Below are 19,116 nucleotides of genomic sequence, written 5' to 3'. Positions count from 1 at the left end.
CAATTTTTTTACTGACTTCAGAGGCCCATTACTCTGTCTCTGTATCACCTGAGTGTTTCTGACACTTTCACAAGAAACTTCAGGGAGTTTTCTTTCTGGCAAGACCTCATGCATGCATGTAGTCAGAGCGGTTCAGAAGCTACAGTCATTTTAATTTGGGTATGTCATTTTAGGCGTTTTCGCTACAAAATGGGGGTTAAGGCCAATACCAACATTGATTCATTTAGACTGAAACAGTCATCTGAAGGGATGCACCGATGGGACATTCTGGTCCAATACTGATGTGTTTTTTTGTTGTTGTTTGTTTTGTATTCGTTGTTATTTATTTCCCCTTTGTATGACAGAGAAACGATGAAATCTACATTATAAAACAAAACAAAACTGAACTGTTATGAAGTCATTCAGCCCGTCATCACACTGATTTTGAAACAACCTTAAATATAACCGTCTTCCACATGAAACATCTTTTTATGCCGGAAAGTCTGGAAGAGTCGTGTAATTTCACACTCTCATGTTCCAGACCAGTCCTTTAACCTCAGCACATGTACGTTACCTCATGATGACATCATGTCCCTTCAGGATTTTGTGGGTTTTTCTGGGAATTGTTGAAGATGCATGAAATGCAGAATTTCACTGCAGCTTTTCTAAATAATTGCAATTCATGTCGCAGTGGTTTTAAGTTTTTTTATTCCTCGGCTCCAGCAATAGCCGTGGCTGGAGGCATTTTGTGGGTTTTCGTTGTGTGTCCGCAATAAAAATCATTTAAAATTCTGCACAACTCATGGAATTTTGTTGCTTGAAATGAATTTAATTGGGACGTAACAGCAGATTTATTTCCTGTAAGTTACCCGTTGACATAACTCTAATATGCGCCAACTTAGGGCTGCAAGAGATATTGTTTCGGCATCAACGTTGCGATGTGCATTAGTTCCAAATCGATGTTTTTACAGACATGGATGTAAACTGTAAGTGCAGCTTGACCGGTGCTTGGCGGCACACAACCGTTTCTACTGCTTTCATTTGCTTGTTAAGACACAGGGGTGGCAGTAGCTCAGTCCATAGGGGCCTGGGATGGAAACTGGAGGGTCACCGGCTCAAGTCCCTGTCCACACCAAATATGAATTGTGAACTGGTACCTGGACAGATGCCAGTTCACATCTGTCTGACCCTGAGCAGGGCCCTGAACCCAAACTGCTCGGGGCGCCAGTCCATGGACAGCCCTCTCACTCTGACATCTCTCCATTTAATGCATGTACAGGTCCTGTCTGTGCGTGTGTGTGTGTGTTTCAGGCCTGTGTGTATGACAACAGAATGAAAACATTGATTTTCCCCTCGGGGATCAATAAAGTATATCTTCTTCTTCTTAATTATGTAATATATCTGTCAAAGTTTAGATAAATATATATCTAAAAACTATTAATCACTCAGCACAAACATACAGGCTGTAATCCAGAGTTATGTTTATTGTAGTCATCATGAACCACAAGGTGCAGTCGTTGATTACTCCCTCCTCTGTCTCTGTCTCCAGGTCTATGTGTCCTACGACTATGGGACCACTTTCACACTGGTCTCAGATAAGTTCCAGCTCTCAGGGGTCAAGGCGAAGGACGGCAGCAAGCAGGTCATCTCCCAGTTCTACCACAGCCCTGCAGACAACAGGAGGGTAAGTCACTGCTCCAGGGCACTGCTGATGGGGAGGTGATGAAAACGAGGTGAAATGTACAGTGGAGGAGTCTCTGTAGACGAGACTGGAATTATCATGTCAGCGGCATTAACACATCTAACACAAGGTACAGTGTGTGAGGGGAAACTCAGAAGAACTGCATGAACCCTTAAAGCCCAGTTAAGACCAAAGATTCACGACGAGACGAAATCGTTGCAGAGAAAAGTGTCAGCGGTGTGAACTGGCTGGTCTGAGCTGGACTCAAGCCGGCTGATGGTGTCAGCTGACACTCAGCTGGTCAAATGGCTGGCGGCTGGTTTTCAAGCACGTCACCTGTTTCAACAGCCATTCAGCTTGTAGTGAAGTCCACTGGTCAAGTCAAAATGATCGCAGCCGGCGTGTTGGATAGCTGCAGCAGGTGCTCCGTCCCCGCCGAGCCCTCTGTTTCTGTCCTCAAGGTGTGCTGGCGTTGGACGGTGGGTCGCTGCTGCTGCTGGCTGTATGTGCTTTAGCTTTTTTCACTTTGAGTTTGAGAGTTTGAATGAAGTTTGGTAAGAGGTTCAGATAAGCCTCTTTTACATTGACTGTTGAAGGCAGGAATTTCATGCCATCATGCTCCCTTGCCATTCAAAGGGTACAATTATGGATCGTTTTTCTCGTCTTCAGAATTGGGATCTCGAATTTGCTCTTACACCAGGCTACTGCATTTCTTTCCTGTAAAAATTTACAAGTTTTGGCTGGTGGTTGACCTAAGTTCACTTATCGAGGGGGCTCGCCTGCTTCACTGTGGTGGATTATACTAGCAAATCATCCTGATAGCTAACGGTACCATCCTGTGCGTTGACTGGTCCAAATGCTCTCCACATTGTTTTACATTCCCACGAACCTAGCCAAATCCATCATGGCGGGGAAAATCCTGAATATCTCCAGTAGAGCTAACATACATGTACAGTAGCACTACTGCACGTTAGTAGAGCTACATGCTAGGCTTATGTCTGCCTCCTGCGTAACCACGACCAAAGATTTGGCAATCTTTGCGGCAACCTGGCCTGACCTTGCAGGTAGCTTTGTGGCTAATTTGATTGGTTGAGCGTTTGCGAAGGTTCAGGAAGAGTCTGTCAGCCTTGAATTGCATTTGTGCAGGCAGGGAAAAATAATGAGCACTCATTTTAAATATGCAACTATCCAAAGCAAATATTGCAGAATCGTTGTCCGTCAGAAATCAAGATTGCGATCTTTTAACGATCGACCGTGCAGCCTGATCACAAATTGGAAAAACAGTGAGGTCCAGGAGCTCCTTACCCTCCGAGGAGAGGATGAGATTGGCTGCCACATAACAGAGAGGGTTAATGATTGTTAATGACATGTGCCAACGCGGCCAATGCAAATGTTTTACGTCACACTAGAGGCGGACGCTGTTGTGTTGTGTGTCATGCCCGTCATGCCTCTCTTGCTTTGGCGATGCAGGCATGCTGTCTAAATTCACACACTGGAGCATCATGATGTTGATGTTGTTTGGTTCTCTGTAAAGATTCAAAGACGGTGTAAAGACAGGACTGTGTAGCGCCTCTACAGAGCGATCTCTGTGTGAAAAGAGCCATAGACAGCGATGCTCTCATAATACAGTAATTAAGCTCTCGGAGCTAATGCATGCTAACTACGCTACCAATGGATCTGAAATGTGCAACAAGAAGAACTGGCTGTGAGCCAGAGGAGCAGGGAGCACAGCAGAGAAGATAAAAGCTCAGTCGCTGTCTGTGGAGAACGCTCATGGTTTCACGGGGCTGACAGGGTGTCAGGGGTCATTTGTCTGGCTCAGGTGGGTTCAGTGGAAGATGGAGTACAGCAGAGGAGGGGGGGGCAGATAAGAGGACACAGACAGAGATGAAGCAATGGAGCTGTACAAATATAGGATAGACAGAGAGAACAAAGAGCAGGATTCTGCATTAAATCAGAAATAACCACGTGAACAAAGCCTCGCTGTGTGTGCTGGCAGACATGATGGAGTGAAGAGGTTTTACCTTCACACCTCACGTCTCTGCAGTCCAGACTTTTAGAGCATAAACTTCATCATCATTGAGTCACTGTTTAAATCGAACTGTTTAAAGTTTATTTCTTCTGTATGTGTTTGCTGAGCTGTTAATGACGCTGCATGTTGACAGATACCTGTGCTTGTTTTGAAGCAGGTGCCAGTTTAACAGGTTCTGTGTAACCAGTCATGTGACTAAGAGATCTGACCTGAAATGCACCCGTCACACAATACTGTTGGATATGTGACCCTCTTTGTATTCAATATGTTCCTCATCCTTAATGTCTGTGACTTTGTCAGCGTGTGCCAAGAAGGTGTGAGGCGTCACCTCCCTGTGTACGGTTAACAGATCCGTCCTGATATTTTATGGTTCATCAGCTGTTGTGTAACATACTCAGAGCAAGAGTTAAACAATTTGGGAATATGCTTATCTGCTTTCTGTCCTAGAGTGAGATATGAAGATTTATATCATGTTAATGTCTGTGCTTTAAAGGGATAGTTTGAATTTTTTGTATTTTTGAAGTATTGTACTGTATAGTAGTGACATATAACACAACAGTGTCGACCTCTAGTGTGACATAAAACATACGTGTTGGCAGCACTTAATTAACAATAACAATGACATCACATGTCAATAAAAATCATCTACGTCCCTGGTATATGGCGGTTGATCTCGTCCTCTGCTCGGAGGGTAAGGAGCTCTTTAGTCTTATTGTTTTCCCAATTTGTGGACATTTACAGCGACTGTTCGTCTTTGAGTTAGCTGCTAACTGCTAACAGAAACTTTTTAAAACTCCCACAGTGGGTGTCACGCATAGCGTCATCAAAACGTCACACCTGTCCTGTCCATTGTCCTGTCCTGCTGGATATTCTGTTTATACAAACATCGTTTCAGCATTGTTACTACCTCCCGTGGCAGCTTAAAGGCGAGACCGCTCTGTCCCGCCATTCTGCGATTGTACCTTATGTACAGCATGGTGAGGTGGCATAACGGCGTGATATTCCCACCTTGAACAGGCAGTGTAAAAGAGGCTTTTGACACAACAGTGGTGTCAGTCATCTAGTCAAACTCTCGTAGAAAACAATGTAGCACGTTTCTCAAAATGTTGAATTATTATTTTAAGGTCGTTTGTCGGGCTGTAGTGATGTAATGACAGAGTCCAGGTAAATTCCAAGGTCCCGTTGACTCCAGCTTGAAGTCCGAAAGTGGCAGCGATCATGCTAAAATAGTCCAAGACCTTTATAAGGATGAGAACAGATAAAAAGAAACCTCAGCAGCTCACGATAAACACTGCTCCTCAATGCAAAGAGATGAATTAATTGGTTCAGTTCATGCATTCACAATCACTCTCTGTATTAGTAGGCAGAAAATAAACCAACCCTGAACAACAATACTACTTTTAGAATATTGAAAATCTAACTGTAGCATTAGTCAGCACCAGCTCAGAGGTTAACAAAGTGCTGCATCTTGCTTCTTGGTACACAGTTATTATTCAGTACACTGCACTGCTCTGAACACTTGAACAGCTGCTGTTCCCAGTGGGACTGAATTAGCAAAGCTCCGCTGTACATTAGTGATCTGGCACCGCAACACTGCACTCAGATATCAGTGGAGCAACTGAGAAACACTTACAGTAAGCAGACATTTGCTTCAGTTACTTGTTTTCTCTGCACTTGATGGAGGTTAATGGAACGATCGTATACCGTGACAGAGTTTTACCCAAACAGGAATCGCTACTGTAAATCTAAAAGCACTGATTTGATCATTTACTCACCACCTGTCTGGAGTTCAGTTTGTCCTGTAATCATCCTGTGGAGGGATTTAAAGATGCACTCCACCAATTTAACACATAAAACTGGTTTACACGTTGTGTTTCGTACGACTCAGGCTGGGAAAACAGCTGTGTAACGTCCTCTTTGGCGACGCTAGATCTAGTCGAGAAAATAACCCTTGTGTCATGGTGATGTCATCAGAGTTACTGATTCAAGCACTCACCGAATATCTTTTGTCATTGACTTTATATTTTTTAACAACAAAAATGTGATGGCTGCCCTTCATCTTAACAGATAAGGAAAAAAGTTAAAGTAATTCACGGCTCTGTCCAGTTGATTAGCTGCTGTCTAGTCTCGTCCTTAATCCCATGTGCACATCGGTGCTCTCTAGCTGGCTTTAGACATGGCATTGGTAGGCTGTGTCACCACATACCAAAATGTTAAAGGATAACTTCGGTATTTTTCAACCTGGGCTCTATTTCCCCATGTGTATGTGTGTGTATGATTCATAGGTACAACTCGTTCTAAAATTGGTTCAGTATTGAGGGAGGCGGATGCAGCCGGGAGCCGCGAAACGAGCTAAAACGGTAACGGGGGCAAATGCGTCCCGTATAAGTTTGCGCATTAAAAGTGCTTTTTTTCACCACTGACCGTTCAGATCGCCAGTGCTATCTCTGTAAATAGCATACTAAGCGTTTCCCTTACCTCACAGGAATCATGTGATCTATCAGCTGACTCCCTTCATCAATCAGCTGATCCATCAGTTGATTGGGCTGTTTGAGATCAGCTGATGTAGCTGGGATGTGAGCTGAGCCCATCATGTCCTGCCTGAACTACTTTCTATTGATGCCAGTTTATCAGCCAAATGGATAAATCAGCTGACGTCTAATTTATAAGCTTGTTTTGCAAGTTATTAAAAGAAGAAAATGAATGAGTAAACATTAAATTCTATTAAATATGTGTTATTATCATTAAGAAAAAAGAAAATTAAAATAATGGGTATCATCAGGCATGAAGGGTTTCACGAAAGCGTACTATACAGGATCCAGATTTGCAGTTTGACCCATACTTTGGGGAACAAGTCCCAAACCTCTGTTGCTTTTTAAAAAATTGTCTCTTGTGATTCTCCTAACGTTATGTAAGTCCAAATTACTGGAGCGCCCCTTTAAAGACCGCAGGAATATTCAGAGTTTGATGTTAATGTCAGGACTAATGTCTGGATAACAGGCGATAAATCCTCCTCGTGGACGTGATATTTTTTAAGGGAGCGTCTTTATTTCTTCTGGTGTGATCCTGCCTGTTGTTGGTGTGCAGCGACACTCCTCCCTGCTCACACAGAATGGAGTGGTTATGGAGACTACACTGACACAGCACATCAAAGCGAGCTGAGAATAGTGGGATTAGCACAGCGCCATTACATAATCAAACTTTGTAACAGGGATGGGGAATACATGTGTTGATGGAGCTCTAAATATGTAAGACTCATTATATCTCTTAGACATTGTATTTATGTTTTAAATAATGCTGAAGATGCATCCAGGAGAAGTCTTACGTCTTCTTCTTCTTCTTCTTCTACAGTACCTTTTTGTGGACTCCACCAACAACTTCCTGTGGAACACCTTTGACTTCTGTAAGAGCGTGCAGGGCTTCTCGCTGCCCTTCAAACCCACAGACCTGCTGCTCCACAGCCGAAGATCCAACCTGGTGCTCGGCTACGACGGCTCCCACCCAAACAAACAGGTAAAGACTCCACCTGCAGCACCACCTTTATCTTCGTAGGGTGTAGTTTCATCATTGTTTCATGATCCAGTCTCAGGTGTGATATCTCAGACATTCAGGATGAAACCGAGTTGAATCGACTTATGTGACCGCTTCTAATGTGTGAAGGCTGCTGCGCTGTCTTTCTGCTTTTTAGGGTGCTTTCACACCTGACCTCAGGTCAGTTTGCGCGGTTGGTACGGTTCGTTTAGGCTGGTGTGAAAGCTGTCAGTCGACCAAACAACTGAACTGAGGTCGTTTGTAAAAGTCAGTGTGAACAGGAACCAAACCAAAACTAAAATGCAGCGATGGATCGTGTTTTTACGCTCTGGTGCGACCAAATGAACTGAACTACAGGTGTGAAATCAACCTTTGTGACTTTGTTCAGACTCTTGCTCTTCTAATTTTTTTAACGTCCGAGTTCTGTGTTATAGCTGGAATCTCAGGTGAGAAGCTTCATGTTTAGACACAGTATTCCTGCCACTAGTGCAACTAGACAAACCCTTTGAAAACGGACCTCTGGAGAGCAGTCGTGAGGGAATGTTGTTTTCATGATGCTGATTAAAATCGATCTGAAATAAAAAACTGTAATAGCTAGAGCCTTCATTCCTTTTGTAGCAGAAAGCTAAGACCTTCATCTTTTGCGCCTTCATGTTGTCCGCATTCAATGATGTCATTACATTATGCCACAAGCAGTCTAAAGATGATGAAAATATGAGGTGACGCCACAGCACTGTCCCATCATGGCCGACAGAGATCATTGTTTACATTATCCTGATTAAAATCCATCTAAAATAAAAGCTTTAAGAGCTCGAGCATTCATTCTTTTTGCAACAGAAAGCTCATACTTAACTCTATGGTGTAGGCGTGTTCTCCGCGTGCCATGACATCATCAAGTTATGCTACAGATGGTCCAAAAGACGTTAAAAATGCACGGCAACGCCACAGAGGTGGTTGTTTATATGATCCTATTTAAAATCATTCTAAAGTAAAAGCTGTAATAGTTAGAGTGAGAGGGCTTAGACTTCTGTCTTACGCGCCATCACTTTGTCTGCATGCGATGACGTCATTATGATCTGTTACAAGCCGTCCAAAAGACAACGAAAACGCCCGGTGACGCCACAGTATTGTCCCATCATGGCTGATATGATCCTGTTTAAAACTGATCTAAAGTAAAAACTACAAGAGCTAGAGTGTTTAAGAGCCAAGACTTCCACCTTTAAAGTCATCATAGTCTCTGCTTGCCATGACATCATCAAGTTATGTTACAAACGGCCCAAAAGACGGTGAAAATGTGCGGCAGTGGCCGTGGGATATCGTTATTTATATGATCCTGATTAAAATCGTTCTGAAATAAAAACTTTAATAACTAGAGCTTTTATTTTTCTTGCAGCAGAAAACTTAGATGTCTGTCTTTCGCGCCGTCACGTTGTCCTCGCGTGATGACGAAAAAGAGGAGCAGAGAAGCTGGTCGATGTCCGCTTTCTGTACTCTTTATTATATTCTTGTATCAAATATTCTGATTTATTGACTCACATAAGCTTTTAGCTTTTAGGTTGTTTAGATTTCAGGGATATAAAATACCAAAACATGTCTGTGTAGGCTCTGGGGAAATATTTCTACTGCAGATGAAACTGTCAAACTGTCTCTGCACTCTGCTCATCAAAATTAGCATATCATAAAAAACTAAAAAAGCACATAGTTCAAATAACTTACAGAGTATTCATTATTCATCATGTTTCTACATTGAGAAATCATTTGTTATTGACTTACATAATGTCGTAGCTCAGGTTGTACAGATTTTAGAGATATGAAGCATTTAAAAATACTCCAAGAAATGACATCACAATAAGCAAGAACACCAACATATGCACTGGTGGATCAAAGATTTAACTATCAGATCTGTGGGAAGTGCGTACAGATTTTTTTAGTACCTATTGAGCTGCGATCAAATGTTCCACACTCATGTGATTTGTAATATTTCATGTACATTAACGCGGGGCCCAGAGGAGAGACTGTTGGCTGCTCAGCTTTTTGCATGGAAGATTTTTTTTTGGTTTTCTCGTCTCCAGTTGAAGCACAATAGCGGAAAACGTCTCTCCACTGTTCTCCCTGTGACATGTGTAAGAGCCAAAACGAAGGAATGAGCATGACCTACATTTTTACAGTGCACCATCCCCCTCTTCTTCTTCTTCCTCCTCCTCCCATCCTCCTCCTCCTCCTCCTCCTCCTCCTCCTCACACCGTCTCTCTCCCCTCTTGTAGCTGTGGAAATCAGACGACTTTGGGGAGACATGGGTGTTGATCCAAGAGCACGTGAAGACCTACTTTTGGTAAGACAACCACTGTGTCAGCTCACCACGAGCACAGTATGTAGTGAAGGTTATATATGTGTGTGTACATGTATGTGAGGTGTGTGCTGCTGTTAATGGTTCACTTAACGAAGGAATGAGTAAATAAAACCTTCCAGAAAATACCAGCTCAGTCAGTGTCACTAAATAAAACATGTTTCTAGTCAGTTCGTCTCCACATTCAGACTAATTCCAGTAATTTCTTGTCCAAAAAATTTTAAATATTGGTCTGAAATTTAACTTGCAGAGAATGCCAAAAGAATTGATTGATATTAAAGGGTCTTTGTGTACCTTTAAGTCCTGGGCATCAGCCAAACAACTGACAAACATAAGACTGAACATGACCGGTTGATAGAATACTGGAAAATAATTACAGTCATATTCAGAATGATGTTGCTGTCTGCAGTGTTCCTGTCTTTTGTTTGACTCTATGATACCATCGAGCTCGCAGTTTGCAAATGACTTTATCAGCTGAGGTTATAAAGCAGCCAGCGATGGCCGACCTTACCTGAGGTTACAGCAGAGACCGTTGATAAACTGAGACGACCCACTTCAAATTCATTTCCTGTATCTGTGTCACGTGGGTCAGAGTCCTGCACCGGCAGCCAGCGGCTCTGCAGACTGACACAGCTGAATCTGAAGAATGATGATGACTGTGAAGATAAAAACTATTTGCCTGGTTGCAGCAAATTGCAGCATGAGAGTGAACGCTGCGAGGGCCCATCCGCAGATAATCACTGTCCTGTTCACAGGTGGGGGCTCAGAATGGAGGCAGCAGCACTAAACACAGGCCGTCTCCACCGTAATGAGCTGCATTTGTACACCATAAAAGCTCCCTGTATCTTGTGATGCAACACAGCATCTTTGTGATGTGCTCCATAAACTGCTGCTCTGAGCCTGCAGAGAACACACTCTGTGGTTTGGCTCACAACTACAGCTGACCTTTCCTGACCTTCCTCACGTACGTACACGAGGCTACACCAGGGCTCGTCCTGTCACAGATGTCTCGACAGTTGCACGTCAGACCAGCGGCAGCCCTTTTCCTTCAGTTCAGACCGAGGGAACACTTAACAACATTTTTGTGGTCCATTTAAAATTCCAAATGCACAACGCACTGTGTTAGTACATCGTTACTGACACCACCCACATATACAGCTGCAGTGTTTACCACCAGTTGAGAATTATCTGTAGTGGTTTGTCTCTGGAGCACCACTCAACTATTGAACCTCCCATTAGTCCTGCAGCGGGGCGGGAACCTGATGGGTAAACCACAGAAAGCTGTGTAAAGGGCAAAAATATGTACATATGTAAATTCAGGGGCACGGGAAAAAAGAAGCCTACATGGAGTTCAAGACACCCAAGGAGGATCTTTTGGAGGTTTGATGGTGGTGGAAGGAGCATGCTAACATGTTTCCTAACCAGGCAGTGATTGAATGTTTTCACCATCCAGTCAGAGAGACGTCTCCTTGGACCATGTGTGCTGGAGCTACAAACCACTTCCTGTTTGGTGGTGAATCATGGGAATTTGACGCCTTGCCATGGTCACACAGTTCGACGAAAACTCAAGGTCTGAGCAACTTCTGATGTGAAAGGTCATTAGATGGTGCGGACAAAATTTGAAGTCAGTCAGATCAAACCTGTAGGAGGGGTTTGTTAAAGTACGACCCCTGGAAGTGGCCAAAAATGCACTAAAATGACACATTTAATTCAAAATGGCCGACTTCCTGTTGGCTTTAGGGTACATCTCCAAGAGACTTCCTTTGTACGTCTTTGGATGTTACGTGTACCAGCCAAGTTTTCCAGCTTCAGGGTTTGCTTTGTTGGAATTTTGTAGGCGGCGCTGTTGAGCTGTTTTTTTACACCTGATCATAAACCTAATATCAGATGTGAATTTTCACCACTTCACATGTGTGTGCAAAGTTTCATGAGATTTGGAGCACCATGAGCTGCTCAAACATGAGATTCATTTCAGAGAATAGTGATAATTCCCTGAGTTTCAGAAGGCACCGTGTGGTGTTCAGGCTCCGAGGTGATTCTGATATACAGCCCAGTACGCACTGACAGAACCTTGAGACTACAAACCAGAGCAGAGTGTTTGAGTTGATCCATAGATCAGAGTGCTGGCAGCAGTGTTGTCATCATATTTACTGTGGTGATAAACTGTGTTTATCTTTTGGGAAGGGCAAGTGAAAGAGTTCATTGTTTGAGTTAGTGAACAGGACGAGACCTGAAGGCTGGAGTGGTTCATGTTTACTTTAACTTTGTCAGTTTCTGTGTGTGTGTGTGTTTGGAGGTGGTGTATGAGCTGTTAACAGAGGCCTGACTACTATGTCATTACATTCATTATGATCTGCAGTGCCTGTTGTAACTGTGCCAGAAATACATACTGACGTTGATTCAAATATTTTTTGGATAACATCTGTAGTTACCTCCGTTAAAGGGATAGTGCACCCAAAAATGAAAATTCAGCCATTATCTACTCACCCATATGCCGAGGGAGGCTCAGGTGAAGTTTTAGAGTCCTCACATCACTTGCAGAGATCCAAGGGGAGAGGAGGTAGCAACACAACTCCACCTAATGGAGGCTGACGGCGCCCCAGATTCAAACGTCCAAAAACACATAATTGAAACCACAAAATATCTCCATACTGCTCGTCCGTAGTGATCCAAGTGTCCTGAAGCCCCGACATAAAAAGTTGTTTGGAAAAACCTCATTTGAACTGTTTTTACGTGTGCACGCTTGTGCGAGACCTTCATGTGTATTCATGTGCTTTCGCTGGTCTCGCGCGCACACGTGAGCGCGGTGCACAGAGAGGCAGTCAGAGCTACAGGCTACAATGAGGCTAAAAACAGAGTTCAAATGACGTTTTTCCAAACAACTTTTTATGTCGGGGCTTCAGGACACTTGGATCACTACGGACGAGCAGTATGGAGATATTTTGTGGTTTCAATTATGTGTTTTTGGACGTTTGAATCTGGGGCGCCGTCAGCCTCCATTAGGTGGAGTTGTGTTGCTACCTCCTCTCCCCTTGGATCTCTGCAAGTGATGTGAGGACTCTAAAACTTCACCTGAGCCTCCCTCGGCATATGGGTGAGTAGATAATGGCTGAATTTTCATTTTTGGGTGCACTATCCCTTTAACGCTCTGCTCAGTGGGAAAATCTATAAAACACTTTTACATTGTTCAAGTTGGGAGTGTCACGGCATTATGCCCCCTCACAGTGCTGTGTATAAAGCCCTGTTTCCACCCAGCAGTTCAGTTCAGTTCAGTTCAGTCGCATTTTTTCCATTTCCACAGTGAAAGTTGTGGATGGTACCAACGGAAACGTTCCTTAGCGTCCCCATGTTTGGTCCCCCCTCTGTTGGGGTACCTAGCACACAGATCTGGTACTAAAAGGTGGAGCTAGAAACCCTGCAGTCTGATTGGTCAGTAGAGGACGGTCACTCTGGTTTTATGTAACCTCTGTTCATACATCAGTAAACTACAACTATAAAATAAAGGATGTTTTGCTGCCTCTTGCAGCAGCTGGTGCCAGGCTCTAGGTACCATGTCTGAAGGGTTACTGTTGGGTTCAGAGGTCCTGTACCAAGAGTGTTTGGTGGAAACGGGGCTTTAAAAGTCTGCTTGGTTTGTCAGGGCCCCTGAGGTGTTAACTTACTGTTTGCTGGTGCCCAGTGCTCTGCCCTGGCTGGTTTATGCTTCTAAGATGAGTTTTTACCCTCCACTCCATCTCCAGAGACTGAATGCATTTGGATGTCTCGCTCATATTATGAGGTTTTGCTACCTCAGGTTATTACTGACATTATTGACGTCTGTATTACATCTATTATTCAGTAAATGCATAGCCACTCACAGATACCCTTTCAATTTCACATTAATATAGGTTGTCCCCAGAGTTCAGGCAGGATAAATGGTGCTCAGTGGTGGATGAAGTACCTGAACGCAAATACTTGAGTTAAATTACAGATATCAGAAAGAAATACCAGTAAATGACATTGGAGAAGTTAAAGTCGTCCATCGGAATATAACTTGAGTAAAAGTCTTAAAGTATCTAATATTTACTGTTCCTAGGTACTCAAATGCAGCTTGTCATCCAATATTTATGTTCTGTTCAAATTTGTAAACATAAATGAAAGCATTGATGTGCAAAATGTCACCAGCGGCCCTGTAGCTTCTTCGTCATGCTGCTGATCCTCGTTAAGATCGGTGGATTAACTAATTGTGCTCTGGATTATTTACTCTTTACAAACAATCCAACGTGACTCACTGCAGTCAGACCTCGTTTGTCAGCTCCAGATTGATTTGTATTCCAACGTAAACAGACCAGCAGCATTTTCCTCACAACAGGAGAAAAGCTTCCTCCTGCTGGGAATCAAAAAAGTTGATTTATTGTCTCCTGTAACCTCGTTTGACTAAAGCTAATTAGTATCTTTGGTTTGGAAGTAGCCTTTCTGTAAAGTCTTTAGAGCTGGATGGTTGCCAGCAGCCAGACAATGGAATCAGTGATTGCGTCTCCCTTCTCCGTGCCAACGCTTCAGCGGTCTGTTACTTTAAATTGAAATGAAAGCAGTCGGCGTACAAGGCAGCGCTTAAGAGTCTAGAAAACAAGAGCTGAGGGGAAATGAGGAAACAGCGCTGAACAACACTCTATCTGTGACACCGCTCTGATGTCTGCTGTGTGATTAATGAGCATTCAGATGAATAAATGTATCTCCTCCTGTCCGAGTGGGAGCTAGACGGGAGTGTATTCAGACAGGTCACATGTAGCTGCAGGTCGCCCCCACCGCTGCACCTTGGTAAAGCTAAATTACTTTTCTGTGTGTATCTGTCACTGATAAAGACACAACACACACAGTGAGGCTGCGCACATCCACCTACACACCTCACCTAGATCAGGTTCACTACATTGTCGGCTTGAAAGGCACTTGAATACTGATACGGTGGAAACCAACTACAGGAAGCTTTTTTATGACGAGAGCATCAGTGTTGACAACAATACTTCCTCATTCTTACAAAACCTGACAGAAGTATTCAGGGCAAACTTTGTGGACTGAAACTAAGCACACTGCTTTATTATCAGATCACCTCGAGTGACTTTTGGTTTCACACTTGAAACCAACAATGGGCTTCCTTGAAAAAGTCTGAAGAAGGTTGGCCCAGTGCAGAGTTACCCTCTTGTTTTATCTCTGTAGTTTCCTGGAGCTTCAACAAATGCTGCCAAATGGGTTCCTCTGTGTCTGACGCTGATTGGCCACTGGCTAAATGTTAGTATTTGATAAGACTGGAAGTAGGACAAAGAGGCACTGGATAAGCCCTGAAACTTCTCAAATCCTACAAACCCCCCTGCATACACCTGACCTGTGCAGGGCTGCTGCGACTGGCCCCTGGCCTCCTGTCCTCTTGCAATAGTGGCCCTCAGGCAAAGCAAGTTGAGTATGACTGGTCTACCGTGGCGGATTTAGCGGCACCTTGTGGTGAGGTTGCAGATTTTAACCAACTGAAACTTCTCCCATGTGCCAAGACTGTTGGAGAACTACGGTAGCCTGGAAATCCAGACCTAAATCTAGACAGATTTAGGGTCTGGCTATGAGTAATGAAAATGGCCCAACTCGAGGGGCGGCACCAAGCATGCATTTGTAAATATCACTGCACGCAATTGGATAACACTACGACCAATCAGAACAACACACGGGGTGACGTATCCAGAGCTTAGCTACCAGCGGAGCTAACTGGTAGATTAGACTCTTGCCGTATCCGGTCGGCAAAACAGCAAAAACGTCCTTCTTGCAAAGGAAAGATTCGAGCGCCGTCTTCTGTTCCTCTTTTAGAGAAAAAGCCAAGTCTAACTCGTTCATTGTAGCGGCCAAAGCCGTTTCAAACAACTGGTGTTCATCCGTAGCCATCTTGCAATGTTTACTGACTGATTCCGGACTTCGTCGTCGCAGCGCTGTCGTCATCTGTTTAGCTCGCCTCTGGCCCGCCTATATCAGATACACCGATGTGATTGGTGCAGCTCGACTCCAAGGGCATGGGTAATGAGCATCATTACTGATTGCCAGAGTGACTCGCTGAGCAAATTCAAATTGTGCTCTTGCGAGAACTCTGGATTTCCAGGGTAGAACTACGGTGGCTGAGGTGAAAACGTGAATGGCCCTATTAAAGGTGGATTTATACTTGTGCGGCAGCTCTATGCAGAGACTACGCATGTGGCCTGCACCGTTGTGGACATTTATACTTAGGCGGTGCTGTGTTTGTGTTGCTCTGCAGTTACACCTACGAAAGACTAGTTGGCAGTGGGTGTCTGTGAGGTGCTGTAAAGTTTAGTTGATTCAAAACACACATTAAACACACATTGAACACACATTGAACATTCATTAAACATCAGTAAACACACATTAAACACACATTAAACACACAGTAAACATGGCTTAATAGAGACAGTTTCAAACACAAATCAGCTTCACTATAACTCGCAGCATTCACAGACAAACACTTGTCTTTATCTGGACCCATTTTCCCCACAAATACAACATGCTAACGTTATTAGTACAAGCCTATGGCATTTTACATTGTATAAATTAGCCTAACAGCTAACAGAGTTTTCCTCTGCTCATATGAAACCAGGTACAACAGCAACATTTAACAAAGGTAACGTTACAAACTTCGGCTCCATTACAACTCACAAGGTTCACTGACAAAACAACTGTCTTATATTAAACACGTTTTCCAAACAAATACAACGTGCTAACGTTATTAGCACAAGCCTATGGTATTTTACATTGTATAAATTAGCCTAGCGACGAGCGGAGATTTCAACTACTCATATTTCAGCTAGGATAAATCACACACAGGACTTAAAATGCTATTTTTGTGGAGGCTTTATTGTCTTCACAATTTATTGTTTCTTATCTGTGAAATTAAAGTAAATCGAGACAGGAGGTCTGCGTCACTGTGACGTGTAGTTACATTTTTGGTGAGGTGCACGTCAGGCTACGATGTAGGCTCTGCATCAATTTGATGCAGAAGCAGGGGTCGTGTTAACCGGATATTCTCAGTCATTGACCGTTTTTTTACAACAATGACCGGAAAATCTGAAGGCCGCCGGTCATTTTGACCGGTTGCAATTACCACCCCTGCCCACTTGGCGGCGGAATGCACAGTCAGTGGTTTAAGTGGCTACTGTTTTCACACTGCAGAGAAAAAGTTCATCTGCTTCATGTAGCGTTGTTGACATAACGGCCTGGACACATCAGATGTGTTAGTGCCGCACAAGTCCTGCGAGTATACTCGCAGGCGCTTGACTGTCCACACAGGCAGTGCATTTCTCCTGCGCTCTCCGCGCCGGTTAAACATCAATTCCACTCGTCTGTTCCCGTCAGTACTCATTTTTCACTTCAACAGGTCATTTTAAACATGGGTAAGTCCATATTTTAATCGTTTTTTATAACGTAATAAGTTAATGACAATTTGTCATTGCATGTCCATGTATTGAGCATGTTGGATTAATACTGAATGAATAGGGCATATTGTTCTGACCATTTTATTAATGTAGTCTATAGGCTCACTGACACAAAATTAAAATTGTAATGAAGTGATTAGGGTATTGAAAAATGTGTTCGGTTATGCACTGTTGTGTTATTTTAAATTATAAACATGGTATTCCCTCACGTTCCTCATTGCATGCTGTTGTTATTTTATTTTGAAAATTGGCCGGATTCTCTCGTCTTTTCTGTGTCCGACTTCCTGTTTGGTACGATCCGCTCTATCCAGCTTGACAGAAGCGCTCGCGGCTCGCGTGTAGACCAGACGCCGAACAGAAGTGCTGCGGTGTGTGGATGTCTGTTCATCTTTTCGTTCATGTCCTTATTAATGCACACTTTATAACTTGCTTGTTGGATTTATTAAAAACGAACAAATGAAAACTAAATGTCTTTGAATATCTTTATTATCATTTAAAAACAAAAATTAATATGACCGGTAAAAATAGATTATGACCGGATTTTTACGACCCTGTCGGTCAAAATGACCGGCGACGAAAAAGTCTAGCACAACCTCTGCGCAGAAGTATAAAGTTTAGAGTCAGTGTTTTGTTTGTCCGTTCTGGGCTACTGTAGAAACAACATGGTGGACTCCACGGAAGAGGACTCGCTCTGTATGTAGATATAATCGGCTCTTTCTAAGCAACAAAAACTCAAAGATTTCCAGGTTCAGGTGATTATACACTCATTAAAACATAGTTATGAATATTATATTCCATTCCTGCAAACAAACACCTGAATCCTTCAGTTTATCAACAAAACTGTGTGCTTCAAATGTTCTTCATCATCTACCAGGTTTGCCTACTACTGCTCAGCTATCATCATTTTTCACTGAATTTTGTGTTTGGTCATCCCACGTTTATAGATTGTCTGGCATGTAGATGTCAGCCAGTGAGATCTGATGAAGTCTGTTAAAGCTGCACCACTGCAGTGTCACACCATCTCTAAATTATCTGAGGACAAAGGCAGCGCAAATAAAGATTTAATCCCGTTTGTTCTGGCTTTAGCAAGGGCCGCTACTGTTGTGTTGCGGATCAGTCTCAAGGCGGTGAAAGTTAACGAGACTCAAGCCTGACTCTCAGCCTGCTTCTGGATACGTTCAAAACCAACCCAGTGTGATGGGGTGGTCCCCCACCCAACTCCTAATCCCCTGATCTCTCTGCTAGGAGACAGACTGAGTAAAATCCTCTGTGCATACAATGAGAAGTACAATCTCTTTTTCCGTATGGATTACAGACAATGATACAAATCCTGCAGACAGAGTGATTTTAAATGCATCGGAGGAAACAAAGGGAACGGGAGGAGGGTGGGCAGAGGGGAAAGGTTAACGAGAAGACATATGGAAATGGAGGAACTGAATGTCACTACTCAAGAAAGGAAAAGAGCAAATACATGTTTGCAAGTTAAAATTGCTTGTTAAGGCTTTTTTTTATTCCTTCAAATAAAACGGATCACATGTTGACAATAAGGGCTGTGGCTTTTCAATCAAAATTTTAAGTTACTGAACAAACGTGAGGGGAAAATTAGTCAGACAGTCTGCAGTTTATTAGTGCAACAGGCTGAGTCGTGTCATCACACCCTGTTGTTCTATAAGTTAACTATTCTGTAGTTATTTAAGATAACACACAATGGGGGAAACTAGTGAGCAATGCTTATCATGTAAGTGTGAGACCACTAGCTAAAGTTAACTTTGCAAAATGCAACTGCCTTACTGTGATATTGCTTTGTGAAAATACTTTGTGAGGTTACTTTAAAATGTTATCTTGTGAAGTTACCTTGTGGCATTACCTTCTGACGTTACTTTCTTACTTTACCTTGTTACCTTACCTTGTGACGCTACCTTGGGATGCTAGGTTCTGACGTTAGTTTTTGACCTTACCTTGTGACATAACCTTGCAATGCTACCTTGTGATGCTAGGTTCTGACGTTGCCTTGTTACCCTACCTTGTGACCTTATCTTCAGATGTGACCTCGTGTTGGTACCTTGTGACATTACTTTTTGAC

General features: G+C 43.2%; 1 protein-coding gene across 1 annotated transcript in view; it reads left to right on the top strand.

Moving 5' to 3' along the window:
- Nucleotides 1–19,116, top strand: part of sorl1 (sortilin-related receptor, L(DLR class) A repeats containing) — a 117,204-nt gene that overhangs the window by 32,338 nt on the left and 65,750 nt on the right. Inside the window, exons 3-5 of the mRNA XM_050065187.1 lie at nucleotides 1,529–1,663; nucleotides 7,044–7,205; nucleotides 9,488–9,555. Coding sequence (XP_049921144.1) covers nucleotides 1,529–1,663; nucleotides 7,044–7,205; nucleotides 9,488–9,555 — 365 coding nt within the window. The remainder of the gene's footprint in view (nucleotides 1–1,528; nucleotides 1,664–7,043; nucleotides 7,206–9,487; nucleotides 9,556–19,116) is intronic.

This window comes from Epinephelus moara, chromosome 2 (assembly GCF_006386435.1).
Source record: "Epinephelus moara isolate mb chromosome 2, YSFRI_EMoa_1.0, whole genome shotgun sequence".
In the NCBI taxonomy this organism is placed as follows: Eukaryota; Metazoa; Chordata; class Actinopteri; order Perciformes; family Serranidae; genus Epinephelus; species Epinephelus moara.
This window is presented reverse-complemented; position numbering and strand designations above follow the sequence as displayed.